Source organism: Hakea prostrata, chromosome 4 (genome assembly GCF_041222555.1).
Source record: "Hakea prostrata isolate BN-2017 chromosome 4, UWA_Hpros_2, whole genome shotgun sequence".
Lineage (NCBI taxonomy): Eukaryota > Viridiplantae > Streptophyta > Magnoliopsida > Proteales > Proteaceae > Hakea > Hakea prostrata.
Genome location: NC_142603.1, coordinates 40,688,243 through 40,711,604, shown reverse-complemented (window position 1 = coordinate 40,711,604; position 23,362 = coordinate 40,688,243). Strand labels below are relative to the sequence as shown.

Sequence of the window (23,362 nt, the reverse complement as noted above, 5' to 3'; positions counted from 1 at the left end):
TTAGATGTACATTCTTAACAAGTTAAGAGAGAATTGCCCTATTTGAGAAATAGGTATTTTTGCGGTTACGTCGGCTATTCTTAAGTTTAGAGAGAATTGCCCTAATGATGATCTTTCATTACATAACACCGGAGAGTACTCGTACATGGTCTAGATTCAATAGGTCTAATACAATCAACAACTTGAAAATGTATACGATAGAGATTACCTATCAAAGGGTGCGACACACTATCTTTGAGTGACTGATGATGCACGACAATATGAATATGAATCTTGTGAGTCAATATCCTCAAATGACTCTTTCCTCTTGATAATCGAGAATGATGCCTTGAATCCATCGCAAGAAGCTCGTCGGTATAGGAAATTAGACTTTTCGGAGCCAAAGCTTGAGAGAAACAAGGATGAGAATTAAGTGAATTATTGAAATCAATCGTAACTAAGAGGACATTAAGACTGTATTTATGGCTAGTTTTTTTAGCTTGTGCAATAGACAAGAGAAGGGAGACAAAAAGAATTTATCTAAGCTTGTCTTTTTCAATAATTTACATCAAATGTATCTTAGCAAAGAAAAAAATATATATTTTACAGCATAAAATGTAAGACCTGAATTAACTTCTTAATCAGGGAGAACATGGTTGTTACCATTCCACCTTTCAAATGGATGCCACAAAAAAGTAGTTTTTTACTTAAAAGATTGTGTATTTAAGTAAGAAAAATAAAAACACAGAGATCACATGAAAGTCCCCAATAGCATATACGTCGCTGTTGAACTGCATTCTCATCACTTAGTCCAGTCATTCCCACCTTCGGCATTGCTATTAACAGGAACAACTAGACTGCATTACAGAATCTGAATCCCAGGCTCTGCATTGCATCCCACTCTGCATTGCCAAGATTGATGAAGGCCAGTCTGCAACTGATATTTCTATTCCCTCCTTTTCCTGCCATAAATAGTTCTGGAAATTGAGGGCTTGCATGTTTTTTGTTACATGAGAGTTAGGTTTAGCATTTTAAGCTAATTCAGTAGCACCGAGCTAAAAAGGACGGCAACACTGGTAGAACCCATGAATTGAGCACCAGTTAAGAATATCCACTTCCTCCCCCATTTTTATTGAACCATTTCCAACAATCTTATGAAAGAATCTTCAACCAGATTCACCAAAAGCCCAAATTACTTTCTAGGGATTCGATCAAAGGTAGTAGCGCTGCTGGAATGGTGAGGAGGCAGCAACCATTGGTGACTGGTCTAGGATGTTAGGCTGCAGAGATGCCTTTGAGAATCCTGTTGGCTGTGAAACCCCAATTGTTGGACAAGAAACTTGACTGCAACCACAGTAAACAGAGGTAATAACATCACATACAATTTGAAGGAATTAGGCCTTCGACACAACCACATTTGTGGATGGGTCAGCATTGAAACAGACAATTTAATTTGATGGACTATGAACCAGTATTATAAACCACCACACGCTATGCTAGAACAAATTAGGCAGATCCTGTAGGAATTAATATCTATTTACAACGTGTCCTAGGAAAGGACAGGCAAAATTACAAGAAAATAGGTTCTTTCCACAGAATTTTTTTCATTGCACACAGTTTCAGAAAATGGTGAATAGAAGTGTGATCAAAAGAATTCATCAGAATCACCCCTAGTATTAATATTTTTTTAAGTCATTTGAATGACATTTACCATTCTAACAGTTGCAAGAATGTTAATATATTCATGACAGCCAAGAATGATAACAAAGCAAACCCAAAAATTATGTATCTACAAAAAGATGGAACTGTATTCACCTGCTAATCATGTACGGTGATGGTAACGAAGACATCAATGTTACGTCATCTCCACTCTGTTTCAGAGAAAGTAGGGGCCACAACACTAAAAGACCAAACAAGAAGAGACAAATTAGCACTATATATTTATTTATTTTGAGAAAGGACAAAAGGGAGGGAGAGGCTGGGATTGTGTGGAGTATGGGGTAAAATTCCGAGAACTGGGATTTAAATGTTTAACATTAACCATCTCTTACATATTCTCTCGTATGGCACCAATTTACCACATGGCAGAAAATTGTTTTTGGTCATCATCAATCTGGTCAGGGGCCCATAGTCCCAGCGGAGGGGTGGGGTGGGGGTGGGGTGGGGTGGGGGGGATGTAGACGGACGTAGGCTAGAACTTGAGACTTCCTTGGTCTTACTGCCTTTATATAAGAGGCTGCCACAATTCCTGCCAGAAGCACATCCACCAATATGGCAGATTGGATAGAACTTACTTTTGTAGATGAGTAGACCACAAAGGCCACTTCTTGTATAGTAAGTCAGCCAACATGGAGTTGGTCATACGAAAAACAAGTCAAACTTTCTTATAAACAAATGATAGTGTACGTGCATGGGTTCCCATTACACTGGGGTCTAAGGAGGTTCATGATATCCACAGCACTACCCCGACTTCAGAAAGAAGCTATCTCCCAGAAATCTACATAGTCAAAATTGCGACATCATCTTTCCACATGGAAAAACTGGTTACTGGACTAGGAAATGTAATCTTGCCAGATCAACTTATTTCCAAAAAAACAGGATGGTAAGTTCAGGATTTTAATTACCAAAAAAAAAAAAAAAAAGTTCAGGATTTTAAATTTAAATTAAGATGAGGGACACGAAAGATCATGCAACATCATCTTCACTGGTTGCATACATATCATGATTGGTTCAAGAGAACCAATGATACAGAAGTATCCCTCTTTCGCCAGTTATGCAACAGCTGTTTTTCTACTTCCTAAATGAGTAAAGAGCTAAGGAGTAAAAATCTTACATGACTCATCTGAATGATTTGGATTGCCAGAACAAAACAGAAATTCCTGCATTAAAGAAGTTATAGTTTTCAGTTTAGCAGAACAGCTTTTAGTATTTCCTTTTGATTATCTACATTCTACAGTACAGAAGATAATGGTGGTGAGCATACTATCTACAGAACCAAACCCACAAGCTGTACGGCTACAACAACCGCAGACTCACCTTTCTAGCATTTTGAGAGCTCTGATGAACCATTTCTGCATGAAGTGAGCCAATAGTCAAGCGGCATGAGATATATTCAAGAGAAGACTATCAAATCAACATTGGCATAGTACTCAAAAAAGTAAAATCAGCACACAGCATCAGAAAAAAATGCAAAATACCACAAACAACATGAAGAATACACGTACAAGTTACTCTAAAGTTTCCATTAGTACTTAAGCATACAATCAATATCAATGGAAAAGGAAAACAAAGAGTAGGGGAAATTTGTACTTAAGCATGAAAATATATATTGAACAGGCAAGCTAAGATGATACAAGTTAGACATTGATGAACCTAACCATATTAAATCTAAGCACCAGACCTATCCATATAATCCATGAATACTTCATTCTCAATATCTTTTTGAAGAAAAGAAATCTCTTCATCAATGATGACATAGAAAAATTCGTAGGTAGAAATCATAAAATAAGAATGGGCCACCCTGCTGCATTGCCAAGGATGCACTAGTGTAGAGAGAAGAAATAGAATAGCGTTATTAAGCAACATTTAGGCCCATATTCCATCATAGCATAGTTATCAAGGCGGCCTAGGCCTCCATGCTACTTGGGTAATAATGCTAAATGTTGGCTTTTGGACCCCCACCAATGCCACATAGTCGCATCCTCAAAAATGCCACAGACGCATCCTCAAAAATGCCACAGACAAATTGCCGTCCTTGATGACTATGTATCATTGTACTTCACTTAAGCTCAAACCATATCCTTTCATGACACACTTACACTATATTATGGCTCATATTTTGCCTCTTTTAATGGTCCCATAGGTTCGAGTTACATTCTGGTCTACATACCTTATGGTACCATGGGAATATGCACCTTTGTAGTTTTATTGTCAATGTAACTTTTTTCCTCATTAGTTGAAGTAATCAGAAATTTCTATTTTTGAGAGTAAACTACTGAGTAGACTTTATTAGATCGCATGCTACATGGTACTCAAGGTTTTTATAGTTTTATTTGAACTTCAATTCAGAATAATGGAAGAAGGGAGGCCCATGATTTTGGAAAACAAAATGAGTCTTCCTCACTGATGAAATAGCACTTATGGTATAGTAGCAGCAATGATGTAACCCGGGGTCTGGCTTAACCTTCCAGTTCCAGGACCCTCTATTATTAGAAACAGCTACCGAATGGGCTAATAAAAGGTTATGGTTTTATTTATGTGTTTGTTTTGGGTAAAGAAAAGGTAAACTCTGGGTTATGGGATGCCTCAATAATTGGGTTGTTTTTGGTGAACAAAATGGGCTATATATGGTGTATCTTAGTTTTGGGAGGTTTAGGGTTTTAACAACTAAGATGGGCTGGTGGTTTTGAGATTACTAGGGTTTGGGTTACCAAAAGATCCTATGGGATGAACTAGGGTAAGGGAAGTCAATGATTGAGTCTTGGGATGGTTAAGGTTAACAAAGATGGGTTCTAGAGTCTTGCAGCTAAGGGGGAAGGATTCTTGTTTCAATCTTTGATGAATTCTTGAAGGGACCTTGGAATTCTTCAAGAATCTTGATTCTTTCTTCTTGTTTCTCTTTCTTCTCTTTTCTCCTTTCTTTTTTGTCTTTTCCGTTTTTCAGATACAAGACTCAAAAATATAGGGAAAAAAGGAGAGACAGAGAGAGGGAGGGAGAGAGGGGGAGAGAGAGAGAGAGAGAGAGAGAAAGAAAAGGGAAGGGGAAGGTTGCTGAAAGGTGTAGAGAGAAGGGTGAGGGTGGGGGATGCTGCCACAAGGGCTAGGAGGGGAGGGGGAAGGGCTCTAAGGCTGCCGCAGGTAGGGGAAGCAGGCTTTGGGGCTTGCGATGGGAGGGGGAAGGGGCAGGGTGCACTTACAAGTTTAGGGGATCACTGGCTGCTTGCTCTTGAGTTGATGATCTTGCTGGAAAGTCAGAATACTAACCTGAAAACTTCAACCCAAGCCATGAGATGCTTCCACAACTCCAAGCTTTAATTTCATTCAACTTCAACTAAATTTTACAAGGGTATATGGAAGCTATATAGCTTTACATGAAAGAACTTGGACTTGGACTAAAACTTGAAAACCTAATTGGACTCAACTACAAAAAAAGGATTATTCAAAATACTTGTAAAATTTTAACCACTTGCAAACTAACTAGGACCATGGAAAATAACAAAATAAAATACTAATTATCTAGAGGGAATCTTGTAACTTATAAGTAGACTCCAACTCGGACTCCTAAATAAATTGACTAAAACAGAACTAATCAAGAAAATTAAAAATAGTTCTACTCCTTAGGAGGCAGGGAGTCTGACCAGACCTAGGCCACCCAAGGGGGTATGAAAAATTACCCAACTACCCCCCTAGGGCATTCGGTCAGGCCTGCTCACCGCAAGCCCAGGGGGTTGTTTTGGGCCTTACTAGGCCTACTGACGCTGGTTAAATCAAGCAACCAATGTGGAGACACGTACATAGGGCGGGTGGTGAAACCAGACCATATTTTCCAAACCCCCCCCCCCTCCTGCCATCTTCCTCTTTTTCCTATTTCCCATCTTCTCAATCTTCCATTTCTTCTTTCCAATGGTTCTGTTAATAATCCAGCAACCAACTTTCCTTTCTACCATGGCTTTTTTTCTTCTTTTTTTCGTCTTTCATTGGCTTTATTATATCTTTAAGTCTAGCAATTTTTCTACCCTAATTTCTTCCCATATTTTCTGCTTTTGTATCATTATTTTGTTTTGGGTTGTAGTCGGAACTACCATTAGATCCTTAGTTTGGGATTCTTTTCTCCCAATTACTTCCCCTCCATTCCCTTCTATTCTACTTGTTATTCTGTCATTATTTGGTCACTGTTCTGTAGTGTTGGGTCTTGATCAACTCTATGTGTTTTCAACAACAGAATTTTGCTCAAGGACTGATGTTCTATGCAAAGCACTCAGATGATAAAAAGCTGCTTGATATAAAAATCATTACATTACACTGTCTAAAGCCAGATACTGGTAAATATTTCCATTACCAAAGTTCGAGACACTGGGCTTCACTGCAAGGGTCAAGCCAAGGAAGCAATCATCTGGTTCAGTGTTGAAGTCCCAAAGATTCAACTCAAGCTTCGGTTCAGATCCTACTAAGTTCAAGAAACATAGGGAAGAGAAAATTTAGCTCCATTAAGCAAAGAATGTTTGGAGCATTTTGAATGATATAAATGTAGGGATTCCCAAAACCCTCAAAAAAAACTCACCCCTGCGGCTTGGATTTGGTTGAAAAGGGTCCCGGAGTGGGTAAGGAACCCACATACCCACCTATTTCAATGATACAAAGCAGGATGAGCACTCACATAAGGAACACTACAAACAAATTAGAGTGACTGGCATAAAATATGCTCGAAAAAACTTGGAAAGGAAGGTTACATGGAAAAATGGATGCTGAAGAGCTTGCTCCGCAGTTGGTCTCCTTTGTGGGTCCCACGAGCACAGTTGCTAAAACAAAAATGTCAAATAGGCAACACCAAATGTGAAAAATTGGAAGGGAATTACCCAGGATCATGGAACTAAGCATAGTTGTCAAGTCTTTGCCTAGGCCTCCAGGCACCTTGGTTGCCTTGTATGTGTCACCATGTGGCAAAGACTCCTCGAATGCAACTATAAAATTAAGTGAAACAGAGAGCTGCACTGAAAACACTCACCGTGATCAAATCAATCGCTTCCAAGCTAGCACTACAAATGATATCTGAAAGATTGGCAGGCTCAATCTACAGATAAAGAGTTGTTACAAGATAGAAGAGATCACAAAAAGCTCAATAATCTATCTGAAAGAAACCTCACCTTGGAAAAAGTAAAATTGATGAAGCGTGAAACATTCACCCCTTCAGGAAAAGTGTTCCAATCTGGGGTACCGAGAACACAACATATTTTGTAAAGTTGATCTGTTTCACTGGTCAAAGAAGAAAAATGATACAAAAACGTCATACTATGGTAAATAATAAATACCTTCATCTTAGTCGTATCCTGCTTAAAAAATGGAAATCACTATAAAGGAACACCATCATACAATTACAACCTGCAAATCATTCTTTTATATTTTCATTAAGGTAGTTTAGTGCTTAAGATGTTGAGGATGCTATTATCTATTGAAGAGAATTAACAAATGCACCAAATAATCAAGAATAGTTTCATTAAGGTAGTTAAGTGCTTAAGATGTTGAAGATGCTATTATCTATTAAAGAGAATTAACGAATGCACCAAATAATCTAGTAGTAAAGGTGACAAAGTATCCAACGCATTAAAGGGGCACCTAGAAACAAGGCCCTCAGTCAAGTGTTGCAGAGGTGTACAATTTACAATCATAAGTAATATAGAAATGATAATTTTATATGATTACACTGCAATATCAATACAATATTATACAACTATGCAACTATGAGAAACAAACATCTAGAAAACCAAACATAGAGTATGAAATACAATTCTCATAAAACAACAAGAGATAAACAAAAACCAATCTAAATAATTCATGAAGTGTCGATAGTTGTATCCTTGGATGCAAGAAAGAGCCTGGATGCCTCGGCACCAAACTGGCCAGAAATTATTTTCTTCCCATTGATATGATTACACTAAACTTTATTTCCACCCCCCACCCCCCAAAAAAAATAAAAAAAGGATGCAATGGTAGACGTAGGGGGAGGGATTAAGTAGAGAATAAGAAAGCCAAAGTGACACAAAAACTTGCCAAACGTGAGTATTGAATCCCTACAGTGTCTAACCTACTGAGCAGTCCATCTAATCCAAGTCTATATGGTATGAAGTTTCTACCATGTGATAAGTGCACTAATGCAGATTAGTGTTGAAATCATCAGCAATTGAGAATGAATGATTTACAATTATCATCATTTCTTATAAGGAACTAAGAATGGACTACGAATGCCACCTTTCACCAGGAAAAATAGGACACTGTGTGAAAAGCTCAGCTAATATTGCACCAATTGCCCACATGTCTGCAAGAACTTAACAGTCTGTTAGTAAAAGCAAAACAATCTTACAAAAGATAAAAAGGAAAAAAAATTCAGAATGAATTCATGAAACTGCTTCTCCAAATATCTGAGGATTTTAACCCACAAGCTTTTAAACTTTTACAGGATTGTACTCTTTCCTTGAGCAACATTGGCAAATTTACTAACCAAGAAAATATGTCATCTACTACCCTGTTTAACAATAAATAATCTATCTTTTGGAAATAATAATGACAGAGTCCCCAGTCTCCTAGGCATTGGGGTCCAGAAAAACCAATCCAGAACCAAAGTGATAGGAAAGAGATGCAATTGAAAGGGGCAAAAGAAGCTTGTTATGGCCAGAAATCTGATTGAGTGAACTTCAAGGATGGAGAACTCATGCAAGAAGGCCAGCAGTAAACCATGCCATCGGATTGGACGAAGAATGGACCAATGTGTTTAATTTTTATGCAGTGATGGACGAATCTAACTGACTACGGAAACTAAAACCAAATCTGCACGAGACCAAGCTGGCCTGTGTTTCTGGTTTAGTGGAGGATGATAGTGGTTTTTCTTTTATTTCTTCTATACTATCATATTTTTCTTTGATGAGGTGATGTAAGCAGGACTACCCCCCCCCCCCCTTCTTCTGGAACCAGTAAATTGAGTCCAAGAACCAGTCCCACCAAGTGGGCTGGCTGAACCCTCAGGAGGGTAATTTGGTCTCTTTGTCACCTCCCTTGCACACTAAAAGAGTCCAATAGCTTTCTTTATATTTTTGTGGGTCCGTATCTACTTTTTTTTTTTTTGACAATTGGTTTAGTGGTTAGAGTAGCTGTCCCAGTTGTAATCAATTTTAAAGTAAGATCCTTCTAGATAATTAGTTATTAATTTTGCAAGTTGTTTTCTTGAAGATTTCTTTTTAGTGGTTGTTTATTCATTGAGTAGTAAAGGGGATCCTGATCTATAAAGGATTCCCTAGTTGAGACCAATATAATTTTCTTGTTTGAATCCAAGTCTTTTCCCTCCAAGTGTAACGCTATTTAAAGCCCCCACCTCCTTGTTAAGAAGGCAGTTGAAGATTAATAAAATTGAAGACTTGGAATCTTGGGAAGCGTAGTCCACGACCTGGGTTGAGAAGTTTGTGAGTTTTCTGCAATTCGGCACTGTTCTTCCTCTTGGTGATAGCCCTCTACAACTCAAACTCAGCAACCAGCCATTCCCAACAAGTACCATCCCAGCCCCCTTCCCAATCCTATTCTCCTCAGCCCTTCCTTCACCTGAACCTTGCAGCAGTAAGCCCTACCTCCCCCACCATTCCCTAACCTTTGCGGCAGCAGACCGCACCCTCCCTCACCCTTATTTCCCTTCTTGATCTTGCAGCAGTAGTAAAGAAAAGAAAAGAAAAGAAAGAAACAAAGGAGAGGGAAAGATCAAGAAAGAAACAAAAATGCCTAAGATCCATCCAAGAATTCAAGAGCCCATTCAAGATCAGCCATGAACCTCGAAACAACCCCATACCTTCAACCATTCATCCCTAAACCCTCCCTAGACCCAACCACAGGCTTCCCTTTCCATCCCAAGGTGAGTCTGGTTAACCCAAAGTCATAGTTCTCCCAAAAACCATTGCATGCTTGATTTTGTTAAAACCCTGATTTTCGAAATCCGTTCCTTTCTTAATTACCCAACCTATTCAGATTTTATTAACCAAACCTTCCCCAAATCTTTCCCCAATACCCTAATCAACCCAAAATTTATCCCATCTCCGTGACTGTTAAACCCTAATTTACACTAAATCCATCGCATATTAATATTATTATTTCCCCTGCCATCCCATAACTATCCCATCAAGGCCGGTTGAATACATAATTTTCCCTAACCCTTCCCATATTAGTTGTGTGATTGCTGGTTCACAAGGAGAGAGGATCCTGGAGTAACCCTAACTTTGGGGATTTAATTTCACACCTCAAAAGCCTAGAATTTAGGTTACATCATGAGGTTATATGGAAAACAGGGGACAGAGTTTGAGTCAGTTTGGGTTTATATTCTAGTTAGGAGTTCCATTTGTTTCTTTTCCTTAGATGCTTCTTGTAACCAATACACTCAATATTCAGAATATGAACCAAAACTAGAAAATATTTTGCAAGGGACCCACACCAAATGGAGCCTAAGTCTGAACAAAATCCCCAGGCTAGTGCCCCTCAGCTAGGACTATCCCAACCGCACAAGAAGTATTTTAGGTTTTATGGATGACAGAGATTGAGAAGAAGAAAGGTGGAATTCTGTGCCACCCCATGATTCTCGTGTTCAATGACCACTGACCACCTAACAAGCAGGCCATGGGCTTGTTCTGACCTAAAGAACCTGTTGAACAAAGGGCCTGGTTCTTCATATGCCAGTGGCTTGTCAACATCACATCACAGTTTCTAAAATACAAGGAAATTAAGCATCTTAAGCATTCAAACACTATAAAAGATAATACTTACCTATTGCAGGCGTGTATGATGTTGATTGCAGCAAAACTTCTGGTGCCCGGTACCTAACATAAGTAATTATATTTGTAAGACACAATAAGCCACCCTTAAACATGCGCATTCATCTGAATGAACAGTATAGAACATTGAGGAAACTAAGGTTGTGCATTGAATGGAACTCACCACCGTGTAGAAACATAATCAGTATACGGAGGCCTTGATGTGACTTCTCTTGCTAGTCCAAAATCAGCTATCTTTATCACATCATTTGTCACAAGCAGATTCTCTTGATGATAGAAGAAATGTTTAGTCAAATACAATTTCAGTGTACAAGGGAATCAGCTTTCAGCATAGAACAAAGAATGCTATAATTATACTAATGAAAGGGTTTCAATACCAGGTTTTAGGTCTCGATGAAAATATCCATTTTTATGCATATATGCGAGTCCCTGCAACACCTGAGACATAAGGCTTCGTATCTCAGCCTCTGCAAAGGGTCTTTGCCTGTCTTTCATTATCTGATATAGGTTATATTCCTGAATATATGAGAAGCAATAAAAATAACGGATCAGTTATAACTAAAATGAGAATACATTTGAGTTAGTGTTCTAAAAACCTCACAATTATTATATCCAACCACATCCCTGCAAATCCTAATATTTTTACATTTGGAATTTAGCATTGTTTCCCATCATTAATCCAAAAATTGAACTCGAAGACACATAACACCAAAGAACTATACCCTAACATTACAAGACAATTTAAAAGTATCTATCTTTTTTTTTATTTTTTTGGATGAAGAAATAAATTCATTAAACAAAGGGAAGAAAAAAAAGTTGGGGGGGACGGGCAGGGGTTGGGTTGTGGGGGAGAGGATACAAAGGAACAAAGGGAAACAAGGCCATTTAAGGTGGGAGGGGAATGTCCTATCGAAGTAAAGGGGTGGATGGAAGGGAGGATGGCGTGAGACCATCAAGAGGGGCGGCTGGGGACTAGGAGCCATTTGAAATGGAGGACCGGGGTTTGACTTTGGTATCTGAGCAGCAAAACCTGCCCGGGCATCAAAGGGCATAGATATTAGAGAAGCTAGAGATCTTTTTCCAGAAGTGAGAAGCTCTTTTACCTAGTTTGTATAAGATTCTATAATGATAAACCATGTAAAGCATATTAATCCTTCCAAATGTTCTGTAAAACATTCTAACCATTTAAAAAAACAAGTGAGTTGATGTAGTAATCCAAAGAGACATTCCAAGAATGCAACTATTAGTTAAATTTGCATAGAATATACTTTGACAATGTCTATACTAGGTTGAAGAAAACTAATAGAAAGGGAACTGGTAAATGCCAAAGGAATAGCTCCTCTAATGATGCAAGCCTATTCCTCACGTTTTGGTGACATGGGGCCCATAAAGGAAAGAAAGGGATGGGTCTGAATTGATTTCAGTTTGTCTTTACCAGACATAGGGCACTATTTTTAAAGTATTTGATGCAGATCAGGGGGTACAGGTATAACAGCAGGAACAAGTTCCAAAACCATTCCAGAATCATTGTGTGGTTCAGAAGTTGTGGGAGACAAACAGTGTCTGACATGGCCTCCTTCTTGGTTGGTGAAGTGGACTACATCACGAAGGACCAGATTTTGACATTTGAGAAGCATATCGTAAGGAATGAAGAAGAACCTGTCAGGGCTGTAAAACCAGAACAAGCTAGGATCAAGTGAAGCCTGTAAGAAGATGAAACACTGCTGCAAGTGTCATAAGATTCCAACAGCTTGATTGTGTTATATGACCTGAAAAACTAAATTAGTAATTGGGTGGCTGCAGACCAAACTAGCCAATGAAAATCTGGATCTGGATGAATGGATAAAAGATGATGCAATATTTGTAGGATTCTGGTGGTTGGACTTCAAGTTATGAAGATGGACAGAAGTTAAAAATGTGTGCGCATACAATGGAGAAATAAGTGATGGGCAGGGAAGTAATGAACCAAATGAAAAGAAGATGAGATGGAATGGAAAGTCCATAAACCTGGAAGGGTTTGTGGAATGCATGAGGGAGAAAAAGGTCCATAGAATTGCAGCAATCAACAAAACCTCAGTCAATACAGCTGTTTGAATGGAAGTTCAAGCAGCAGTTTAGCACAGCAGCTTGATTAAGGATGATCAGAGTTTCAAGGTCTTCTTTCAATCAACAGCAGTAGTGCAAACTCAACTCCAAAGGACTCAACTCCAAAGGACTCAACCAGAGAAGAATAGAAGATATATGAAATAGAAAGTAGGAGCTATTAAGGTAATTCACCTCTCCAAACAAGGTTCCCGAACCCTAGGTGCTTCGCTTTCACAACAAGGCCCTAGCCCTTGTTATCACTCAAACATGGACTACAGAATAAAAGACTCAAAGCAAAAGCTTCATTCGGTTACCTTCAAAATTGTAAGGAGCCAGTGTACAGCCTATTACATATTTATAAAACACATAAGCTTGCTCCAAAACTTATAAAGTTACTAATTTTGAAAATTTTACATTAAAATGGAAACCAAGAATTAACATACTTAGAAACTCTTGAAGTCTTCAACTTCTCGTCTAGAAGTCGAGTTGAAGGTTCTATCTTGTAACCCCCGCCTACAGCATCATACAGGTGGATTCTCTTAGAGGTGAATGTGGTCCTTTAAATAGGTTCCTTCATTTCTGCCCAGCTATCTCTTAATTTAAGACACTCAAAAGAAACAACAACCCTTCATTTAAAGACTTGATTAACTTAATTATAAGATGGATGAGTGGCAAAACTAGGAAGGATAAGATAAGGAATGATCATTTCAAGTTGGTCTGGGAGTAGCTCCCATAAGTGATAAGCTACGAGAAAATTGTTTGAGATGGCACCGCCATGTTCAATGAAGGACTGTAGATCCCATGTATGGAGAAGTGATATAATCCAAATTGAAGGAATTAGAAAAGCTAGGAGTAGACCTAAGATGATAACCTCAAGAAAAGTAAGAGAAAGAATATGCATAGCTTAGGCCTTGAATCTAACATGACCTCAAACAGAGCTGAGTGGAAGGCAAGAATCCATGTAGCTGACCCCATTTAGTTGGGACAAGCTTCTTCCTGTTGTTGTTGTATTAACTTAAATTATAAGGATTGAAATAGCCCCTTGATATGGGTTTGGGAAATCCAACAACTATTGGCCCTATTGACCTGGCCCAGCTAATTTTTTTGGTTAGCCATCCCTAAGGGTTGATTCACAAATTGGAAAAGTGATCAAAGCCCTGAATGTATGGGATCTTCTAACATATTTCTTGCCAAAACATCCTGGCAGCAGCATCGCTGGATGGTTTCCAAAACCCATGGTTTCAATGGTCTTTCAAATGGGAAGAAGTTTGTTCAACTGATCACCTGATAGATTTATGCAGCTTGATCTGGTCCACAAGGATGACTGATTGAGCATGTACAACCTTGTGACCAATAATGCTCTTTATGGGTTATGGCTACATGCCAATATTTATGTTGTCAATGTCTTTGAGTGTTTCATTTGTATCTTGTAGCAATCCAATGTACATTTTGCATTTTGCATTTGAAAGTAGCCACGTACATTTGCAAATAGAAGGTTTAGTCATGCCACCATGTCATATGCTCACTAAGCATATACAAACGCCACTAGGTCCATAAAGTTAATTTTTTACAAGTATCTTGTCGCTGTAGATAAAATATTAGCGAATCATCATGGAAACAATCTGATTACAAATACATTATTTTTCTGTTGTATTTCATATAAACCAGTTGAGTTAGAATCTCATTATTCCAACTTTCTGTCAACCCAGAGATTGATCAAAAGAAAGAGAACACATGAACAGACCATAGAATCAACAATATGAATCGATTCCGCAGAAAATGGGGGAAATATGCATTTCTAAGCCCTCACCATGTATTCAAAGATGAAGAAAAGCTCATGGTTTTCCCTAACAATCTCCTTCAGCTTGACAATATTTGGGTGATTCAATTTGCATAAGGACTGCAAAAACCAGAGAGATACTTTATCACGATCACGTGAAACATGGAGTGCCTAGTACATTAATAATATCAAAGAGGAACTTATCATCATACCTTAACTTCTCGTAGATTCATGCACTCCTCCCAGAAGTAGAATTTTCTCTTCATTTTCTTGACAGCAACCTTTGAACAAAGTACATGCACCAGTTAAAAGTGGACTCCCAGAACTAAAAGGTACAATTTGATATTCTGAACTCAAAGAATATAGTAGGGAAAGAGTGCAGATAAGACAATCATAATCAGACAATACGAGTTAGGGCTTTTGCTTGGGGTTCAAGAATAACCAAAAAAAATTAGATTATTGTGCTAAAGAAACATAACACAGATGGTTCTACTTTAAATTCCAAAGGTGCATTTGAACCATCATTTTTTCTTCTTTGTGGTTCCCAGTACTCACAATTTCATTTGTCTCTAGATTGAGGGCCTTATATACGCTTCCACAGGTCCCATCTCCAAGCTCTTTCATAAGTTTATATCTGAAACCAATTGTTAGCAAGACATTTGTAAATCCATGAAAGACAAACTGCAGAAAATCCAATTAAAAGAATTTCCAGGAGACTACCAATTCACATTTCCCCATTTTTTGTGTACCTTTCCATTATTAGATATGTATCCAGCAAGAAATTGCTACGCCTCAGTGAACTTCTAGTCTCCAGACACAAGGCTCCACAGTGCCAATGCAGTGGCTTTCACTTGATTTTAGGAAGAGATTACAGATAAACTGCAACATGAAATTTAAGATGTTCTGAAAAGCAAACGGTTCATGGTGTGAGTGATTAAATATCACCCAAAAGATGATCGACATGCTTCAGTGCAGCCTTTTTACGCTGCAATCAATTGATATCATCTACAAGAAACCACTGGTATCCACAACACAACTAGAAAAGCTCCAGTAGGGGAAACGTTCAATTTTATCCGCAGAAAATTCAAGTAGTTGATGTACATCTGATCCATCTACTTTGTGGAGTGATCAGCAGAGCTCTCAAGAACTTGGTCGACTGAGCTGTGAAAAATGAGAATATATCAAGAAGACTCAACAAGCTAACATATTTCTATAGAAGTTACAAAATCTTTCAGATTGAAACAATAAAAGTAGGATGAGAAAAAGATAATGAACGGTTCTAGGGAGATTACACCATCAACAAAGAACTACCGCTAAAAACACAGAAGGATCCTAAAGGGTTTCCGTAACATACATTAATTTATGACCGTATTGAATGCCCCCTCAAAACACAAATAAACCGATCTCGAATCTCCATAAAAATGAATTTCCATTTACATGGCACGTTCATTGAAACAAGAATAAACCACACCTCACTACTAAGACCAGGAATTGAAGATTCAAACAAATTTACTTTACATTACACCATCAGAAAACAACTTGACTCAGTTTCCAAAGGGAAGATTCTCCAAAAAAATCCCAAAAATTTTGAACGATGTAAAATGCTTTCTTAAAGCATTAATCTTTCAAACCTACGAGTAATTAACCAGGAATTCAAGATTAAAAGGAATTATTATTTTATGATACACTCATACACCATCAGAAAACAACTGACTGGTTTTCCAAAATGAAAAAAAAAAATAAACAATCCTCTAAATCTCAAAATTTTGGAAGAATGTAAAATATTTCTTAATGAATTAATCTTTCGAACAAATTGAATTATTTTTCGCCGGAACTGTATCGAATGAAGTATTCAAATCAACAGGAAAAAGTCAACAAAAGATCAATAGAACACAAGACATGAGATAATTCAACCAAGAAAATGTAAGACCGAAAGCAAAAAGAGTGTTGGGACAAAACTCTGCCTGCATTCCGATTCTATGAAGAATCCCCAAATCATGGGGAAACTAATCAAAACTATCCAGTCGTGTCTTCAGAATTAGAAAAGAATACTGATAAAAAGAATGAACTCACCATATACGCTAACCAACATGAACAGATACTTCAGAACAGTATCGATCGAAGAAAAGAGAATCAAAATAAAGCTTCTGATCAGCAATGCAGGTGAAGATATAAATTTGCTTCCGCTGAAGATAGAGGTTAACAATCGAAAGAAAGAAGCAAACAAGATTTCTGCTGTGTCGCCATTAGAGCGAATTCCAGCAGAAGAAACGAAGAAGAAAACAAGGTCGAGAATAAATAATAAATAATTCTAAAAATAATACATAAAGAAAGCGAGAAAACTCACAATGGAGAATAGCTGAAGAGGTGGTGGGGAAGGAAACGTCAATGGGGTCCTCAAAGTAAATTTACTATTGACCCCCTGAAATTAGTCCATAATTACGAAAATGTCAAGGATTATAAAGGTATCTAATAAGATGCTTTGCTTTGTCGTTTTGTGATTTTATTTTAGTGGTTGGGGAATAAAGGAATCTACTTTGTAAGTGTTATTATGTAAACAAATCAAGGTTGCTTTTGTCATTTAATGTAAGGAGGAATTGCGCTGTTGGGGGTAGTTGAGAGTCTTGAGAGTTTGAGACGGAGCGAGGCGCCGCACTTAACCCTATGTACGACTATGGTGGAAATTGTATTGTGAATGTCTAGCAACATAATGACACGTGTCCCACATACTCAATTGGAACCATCGAATAAGCATCAGTAAGAAACGTCTCTCATGTAGTGGGCCCGTTGTTTGAAGATCTTGTTGATTCGATAGAAGACAAATCACATTATCACCCTCTTTCTTTTTCTTTTTTTTCTGTTTTTGGTAAGAATCACATTATCCACTCTAGACGTGAACTGTGTGAATCGGGGTGGAAATAGAATCATATTTGAAATGCCTCAAGGGGTGGGCCCCACAAACACAGTAGATCCTAGCCATTCACAGCTGTGGTATCGCGCATGACTCCAGTCCCGAGGTGGTAAAGATAAACCATTCAATTCAAATAACGTGCTATGTTCTTCCAAAAAGAAAAAATAAATAACGTGTTACGCGTGACATTCTTTTTTTTATTCGATTTTTCAAGTCCAAAAGTGATATGTATCTTCATTATCACACTTCAATGTGTCAATTTTGGACCGCCCGGTTAAGACCGAATCGAACCGAATCGGTCCTCTAAGGCCCAAACCGGAATCAAAACAAATTCCAAGCCATATTCATCAACCGGACAAAATGGAATTAAAATGGATCGGATTTGGATCAATCAATTGTAATCTAATTGGATTCGGTTTGGAGGCTGAAATCGAACTGACTAATTAATTAATGTTTGTAACTCTTTTATCTTTTGTAACTTAAAAAAGAGAGGTTCCTTCCAAGCAAAGGTACGTAATTCAAATTTAAATGCTTTTTTTAGTTAAAGAAGTATAATGAGTTGTAGATTCTTTTAATTTTAGAAGCTTCGTCTATAGTTCCATCACTTTCCATTTAGTCTCTTTATCCTCTATTCTTAAGAAGAATTGTTATTTAAGTTTCACCTAACATACTACGCAAGAATGACTTATGGATACTTTTCACACGAAGCTTTTTAATGGGTTTACTGTTTTTTCTTTCTTGTTTATGGGAGTAGTTCACATAAATGATAAATTACGAGAAAACCATTTGAGCTGGTACGAGAATATTCAACGTAGGCCTATAGTGCCCTTATACAGAAAAACAATTTAATTCAAATTGAATGAATTAGAAGAAAGGATATGCATAGCTTGGCCTTCCTTGTATCTAGTATGGCGTAAGATAGAGTTGAATTAGAAGCTTAGAATCCATGTAGTAAACCCATTTAATTGGGATAAAGCTTGTAGTATTGTTGTATCAACTGATAAAATCAATTAATGCATCATCAAAGGGTTGGCTCAGTTAGTAATGACCATCACATCTTAGTGAAAGGGTAAAAGGTTCAAGTCTTTCTGGTGGTATATGTAATGAGTGTGGATCATCTCTCCTGACCCCTGATGGCGTTACAACTACAAATTATATAGGGCCATATGTACAAAATAATAAAACATTTAAAAAAAAAAATCTCATCACCCTAACCCTGTGTGCCCTCTGTAATTTGTAGTCAACAGCCGTCAGGGAAGCACAGAGTACCCTCCATCAGGGGAAACGATCTGGACTCATATGTAATAGCCACCACTCCTATATTATAATAATATCTAAGTGCATGTACTCTCTTTTTTGTGGTATATCTTTCTCTTGACTATTGTACCTTTGTTTTTATTCAAATGTCATATTTTGTATTGTTGTATGAGTTTATAAGATCAATAGATGCATCATCAAAGGGTTGGATTAGTTGGCAATGACCAATACATCTTAGTGAAGAGAGTAAGGTTATTAAAGCCTTCCTAGTGGCTATTGGATGTCAAAAGTGTGCATAGGACATAATTTATTTTCAACATTCTTTTAGAATCGCCACCAGAGTTGATGGTGATTCTTTAGGCAAATATGATTGAGGAGTTGGTGTAGTTCATTGTTGCTTTGGGCATATTGGGAAAGCTAAAGATAGAAAATGTTCTAATGACACCAATCAACACCCGGTGTTCATTTTGACGATGTTGTTCTTTCGCAGTGTCCTCCAACAGTTCCTTGAAACAATTTGAAGAAAGATGATTTCATGGATTCCCATTCAATTGCTTTAACATGGAATTAACAAGGTTGCTCATTTGGGACTCACCATCACAACCACACATTATCCTCATCAAGTGGCAAGTGTCTACATTACTTCAAGTGGATCCATGAGAATCTCTGGCCATAGAAGGAGATAGGAGGGATAACAAAGGAGATGGTGGGAGAAAGCAAAATGTACAGCCGACTTTAGATTGCTGATAGTGAACAGAACTCGTTCTCCTTTTGCCTCAGCATCCATGACAATGATGTCCTCCTCAAAACCTTCAGTTATGTGTTCAAATTTTTGTATGCACTTTTTGCCACCTGAGTTCATCATGTACATATTTAACAAAATACTTGAAGTATAGAAACTATCAACTTATAGCCGGTGAATTTTTTGTTTTGAAGAGTTAATCAGTTTTGGGGTCTGGTTGAAAAATCTGAATAAAAATAAGTATAAGTAGACACCTGAAAATGTTTTTGAGAATGCAAACTCTACTAATGGCTTTGTACTGATGTCCAATTGAATATTTTCTCTAGGGCCTCTCTTTTTGGATATTAGGCATCTACCCAACTTTTTAATTGATCAAGAATGCAAATTTTGAGGACGAAATTTATTTTAAGGAGAGGAGGATGTAATGCCCCGCATCTTTTTATATTATTATTTTATTATTGTGTGTGAATGTGTTAGTCTTTAAGATTATTAAAAGATCCTGATGGTTGGTTTGATGGTTTAATCAAATGATTCGAGTGTAATTAAAGAATAGCTTAAATGAGGCTAGATTCCAATTGATATTTTGGTCGAAGTCGGACATCGCTTGTGGGTCCCACAACGGTATAATTAGACTGAACTAAAAATTAATAAATGATCAACATAATTTTCTGAACACGAAGGTATTAATATTTGCATCTCAGAGTGAGTCCTACATAAGATAATAAAGTGGGTCTACAAGCCGATAACGAAACCCATCTATTAAGTTAAATCTATGTATATGTATATATTATATATATTATATATTATATTAATATATTATATGATATACCAGGAGACGGGATCCGTGGAACACGCAGGTTCCGACTTTGCAGGAGACAGGATCCGTGGAACATGCAGGTTCCGACTTTGCTTCAACCACGGAGGGTTGGTGTTACATTTAAAAGCAAGAGAAACGAGATATAGGGAGAGGCAATGGGAGGGAAGAAGTCATCCAAAATTCGTCCCCTGAACCAAAGGGGATGCTCTCAATTTATAGATGAGTTGTTGTGTTGTTTGTGTCACAGGTGAACAGTAGCGTACAATAAATCCCTTGAAGAGTGAACGAAAGCTGATTTTTCACGTACAAAGTTGGCTGATTTCTCACGTACAAAGTTAGCTGATTTCTGATTTTTCACATTCAACTTGAGGTAGGGTCCATGAACATCTGATTTATGAATTTTCAAGTTCAATTTGACGTAGGGCCCACTAATGAACAGTGTCTAGAATAGTATCATGAAACATGCACCGAAAATTGATTGATAATGGCATGATGCGGTCAAGTGACGTCCATTGGATCTGTCGATGGGTGCTTGACTGTTGGATTGGTTTATTGCTCCAACCGTATTAGGGCATTTCATTCCCATACGAATTGGTCAAAAGTAACCCTACTTAATTTGGCCGGGTTATGGCTTGACTATTCATCAACTCGGAATAGTAATGATTTTTTGGACCCAATTTGAACCGGCCAGGTTATGGCCGTACTACTCAGACCGGAATAGTTAACGGGAAAAACAGTTTTAGCACCATGTTTCAAAAGGTGGCATGTGTTGATGCCGAGGCTAGCATACCATTTTTTGTTGACGTCATGATTGACGTATATCCATCTTCAAGTCCTAGACACTGGACAACTCTTTTTTTAACTTATTTTTTGGTGCGAGGTCGACCTCGTTCTTGACGTTCTGTTGATGTTCAGACAACAGAAGATGAGGCAACGGATTCTTGATTTTGGGTGAGTAGGTCAATTTCAGCGAAGGGATCTTGAGCATAACCCGCAAGTTGGCATTGGTTGAGGGATGCAGAGATGGAGTGAGAATCATTGTTATTGCTATCTTGTTCATCATCTTCATCGGCTGAATCCAGTGTTGCTAGTTGGGCGTCGAGTTGAGCCTGTTGGGCTAAGAGAAGAGCTCATCTCTGTGAGCTTGAGGAAGATGCATTTGTTGGGACTGGTTCTAACCCAATCAGAGATTTGATAAGGGCCTATTTTTCGCACTTGCTAGTGTTGCAAGCGTCCCACTATTTGATGTGGAAATTCCTGGCGAGAGCAGGGAAAGACCAACTGTTGACAGAAGAGTCAAGATTTTGTGTGTATTGTTCAATGATGTTGTAGACCCAGTACATAATCTATGCAAGTTTGCAATGGTTATAGAACCTGAGGAGATCATGTTGAATGGGGATTGCAGTTGTGTGTTGGCAGAAGAGGGTGAAAGCTTCTGCTACTTTGTTTGGTAAAATTTCTATTGTAGGACCATAAACTTCCCACCAGTGGTGAAACCACAACGGAAACAATCCTGTGACTTTGTGGTCAAAGGCGAAGAACCATGAATGTCGATCCTTCCTATTCTGAAAGAGGAAAGCATGAGTCCATGCCTCCATATAATCATAGTAATTATATTTGGGGATGGATCCATAAGGAGTTGGGAATGTCCTTAGGTCAAGGGGATAGTTTCCCTATTGTTCGGGAGTGATGATTTGTGTGATGGTGACAGTTGTATGTGTTACCAAAGATTTGTCATGTTGATCAAAGTTTTGTTTCAGAATGACATAATCAATGTCAATAAGGACATACTCATAAAATTGTTAATCTCTGGCCGGGCTTGCAGAGTGGTAGTTCCAATCTGTATGGAAAAGATACCTGGCGATTTGTACTGGTTCTATCCCATTTTTGGTCCAACTAGATTCAAGTGGGAAGAGGGGAACAATATAGTCTTTAGTCACAAATTGACTTTTTCTTGTTGATCGGATAGACTCAGATCGGGTTTGTATTGTACATTGGGTCTGAATAGTTGCAGGGACCTGAGAAGGGGATCCAATTGGTTTAGCAATTGAAGAGGTATTTGTTGAAGAAGAAGGGGGAGGATTCCTACAGTGATATGAGAATACGGCAGTACCAGATGGGTATTTGGTTGATTTGGCGAAGGAGTTGGAGGTGCTCTGTTATAGGAGGCTCAAGTTTTTAGGATAGAAAGAGAGGACTCCTTGGGGGGGGGGAGCCATGATAAGATTGATAGACTTCTGGCCCTGGAGGAATTCAATAGTTAAGAAATCAGGAATGTAATTGGTTTCTCCTTTGCATAAACCAAACCACGTTAAATTGCGGTGTATTCTTATCCTTCTCTTCCTTCCTATTTCTCTCTTTATCTCTTTATCTCAAGGGAAGTGTGGAGAGCTTCTGCATTGCGTTTGGATACAACACAAGTTAATGGGGGTGACTCTGAAAGAGTGGTATGGTTTTATTATAGCAAGATTCCTTCAATCCAACCAATTATATTGGGTGCTCTCCTTATGGAGCACCATGACGTGGGAAATATGGAATTCCATAAACAATTTCATATTTTGGGATGTATATCCTAACATAGATAGCTCAATGAAGTTTACTTCAAGGTTATTGGATGAAATTAACCTGTTGCCCTCTTTGTTTATGCAAGGAGTTGTAGATATGGAAGCAACAGTGTCGCTTCCTCATCCAAGTCAATTGGATTATTACTTCACTTTCCATTGCGACCGTGCTTGGGAATCAGCCTAAAACTCAGGTAGTTATGGCTGCATTTTTTGGGTTTGGGAGGCAATTTTGTGGTGGCTAGATCGAGATCAAGTAGAGGATTCTTGGTGCTTCAGATGGAGTGTGAAGCGATTAGCGACGCTCTTCATATGGCTACTATTCCTTAGATTTCAAAGTTTCTAGTAGCGTTGAATAGTGGAGTTGCAATATTAACCCTCAGTGAGATGACCCAGTCTATCAATTGGGCTAGTCAACAATTTCTGAGTGATATAAACGCTCTTAAATTTCGGTCTTAGTCTACTATTTTTTGTTTTGTTAATCGTGTAGACAACCCTCTTGCTGATTATCTTGTGAGGGGAGCTATAAAGTTCTAGTTAAATCATGTCTAGTGATTGTCTCCACCTCCGTTGATGTCTCAAACAGGTTTTAATACCTCTAGACTTGCTTTAGAGAGGTTAATATAATTCTAATTTTGATCTTTTAGAGAAAGAAAAAAAAAGAAAAAAAAAAAACTTATTTATGTGTTTCCTTAGTGAATCTTTCTTCC

At 38.0% G+C, this 23,362-nt stretch overlaps 1 protein-coding gene across 3 annotated transcripts; it reads right to left on the bottom strand.

The window, feature by feature from the left end:
- Positions 1 to 443: 443 nt before the first annotated feature.
- On the bottom strand, positions 444 to 16,677 carry LOC149018890 (serine/threonine-protein kinase MHK-like). Of its 3 annotated transcripts, none has more exons than XM_089153014.1 (18): positions 16,438 to 16,677; positions 15,114 to 15,525; positions 14,920 to 14,998; positions 14,577 to 14,645; positions 14,395 to 14,484; positions 10,877 to 11,015; positions 10,663 to 10,765; positions 10,492 to 10,544; positions 7,945 to 8,011; positions 6,843 to 6,951; positions 6,704 to 6,769; positions 6,429 to 6,497; positions 6,260 to 6,320; positions 6,038 to 6,145; positions 3,016 to 3,050; positions 2,813 to 2,858; positions 1,795 to 1,879; positions 444 to 1,323 (listed from the first exon to the last, which is right to left on the bottom strand). In XM_089153014.1, exons 2-18 carry the CDS (start codon positions 15,119 to 15,121, stop codon positions 1,191 to 1,193), a joined length of 1,320 nt encoding a protein of 439 aa, XP_089009140.1. In that variant the 5' UTR covers positions 15,122 to 15,525; positions 16,438 to 16,677; the 3' UTR covers positions 444 to 1,190. The 3 variants fall into 3 exon arrangements, with proteins under 3 accessions (XP_089009140.1, XP_089009142.1, XP_089009141.1); XM_089153016.1 differs by having other exon boundaries at positions 6,038 to 6,142; XM_089153015.1 differs by having other exon boundaries at positions 15,114 to 15,520.
- Between the last annotated feature and the right edge of the window lie 6,685 nt (positions 16,678 to 23,362).

Coding starts and splice junctions, on each gene's coding strand:
- LOC149018890 (XM_089153014.1), bottom strand. Junction 6,770..6,842: donor TCAATTTTACTTTTTCCAAG/GTGAGGTTTCTT, acceptor CTTTATCTGTAG/ATTGAGCCTGCCAATCTTTC. Junction 1,324..1,794: donor TCACCGTACATGATTAGCAG/GTGAATACAGTT, acceptor CTGTGGTTGCAG/TCAAGTTTCTTGTCCAACAA.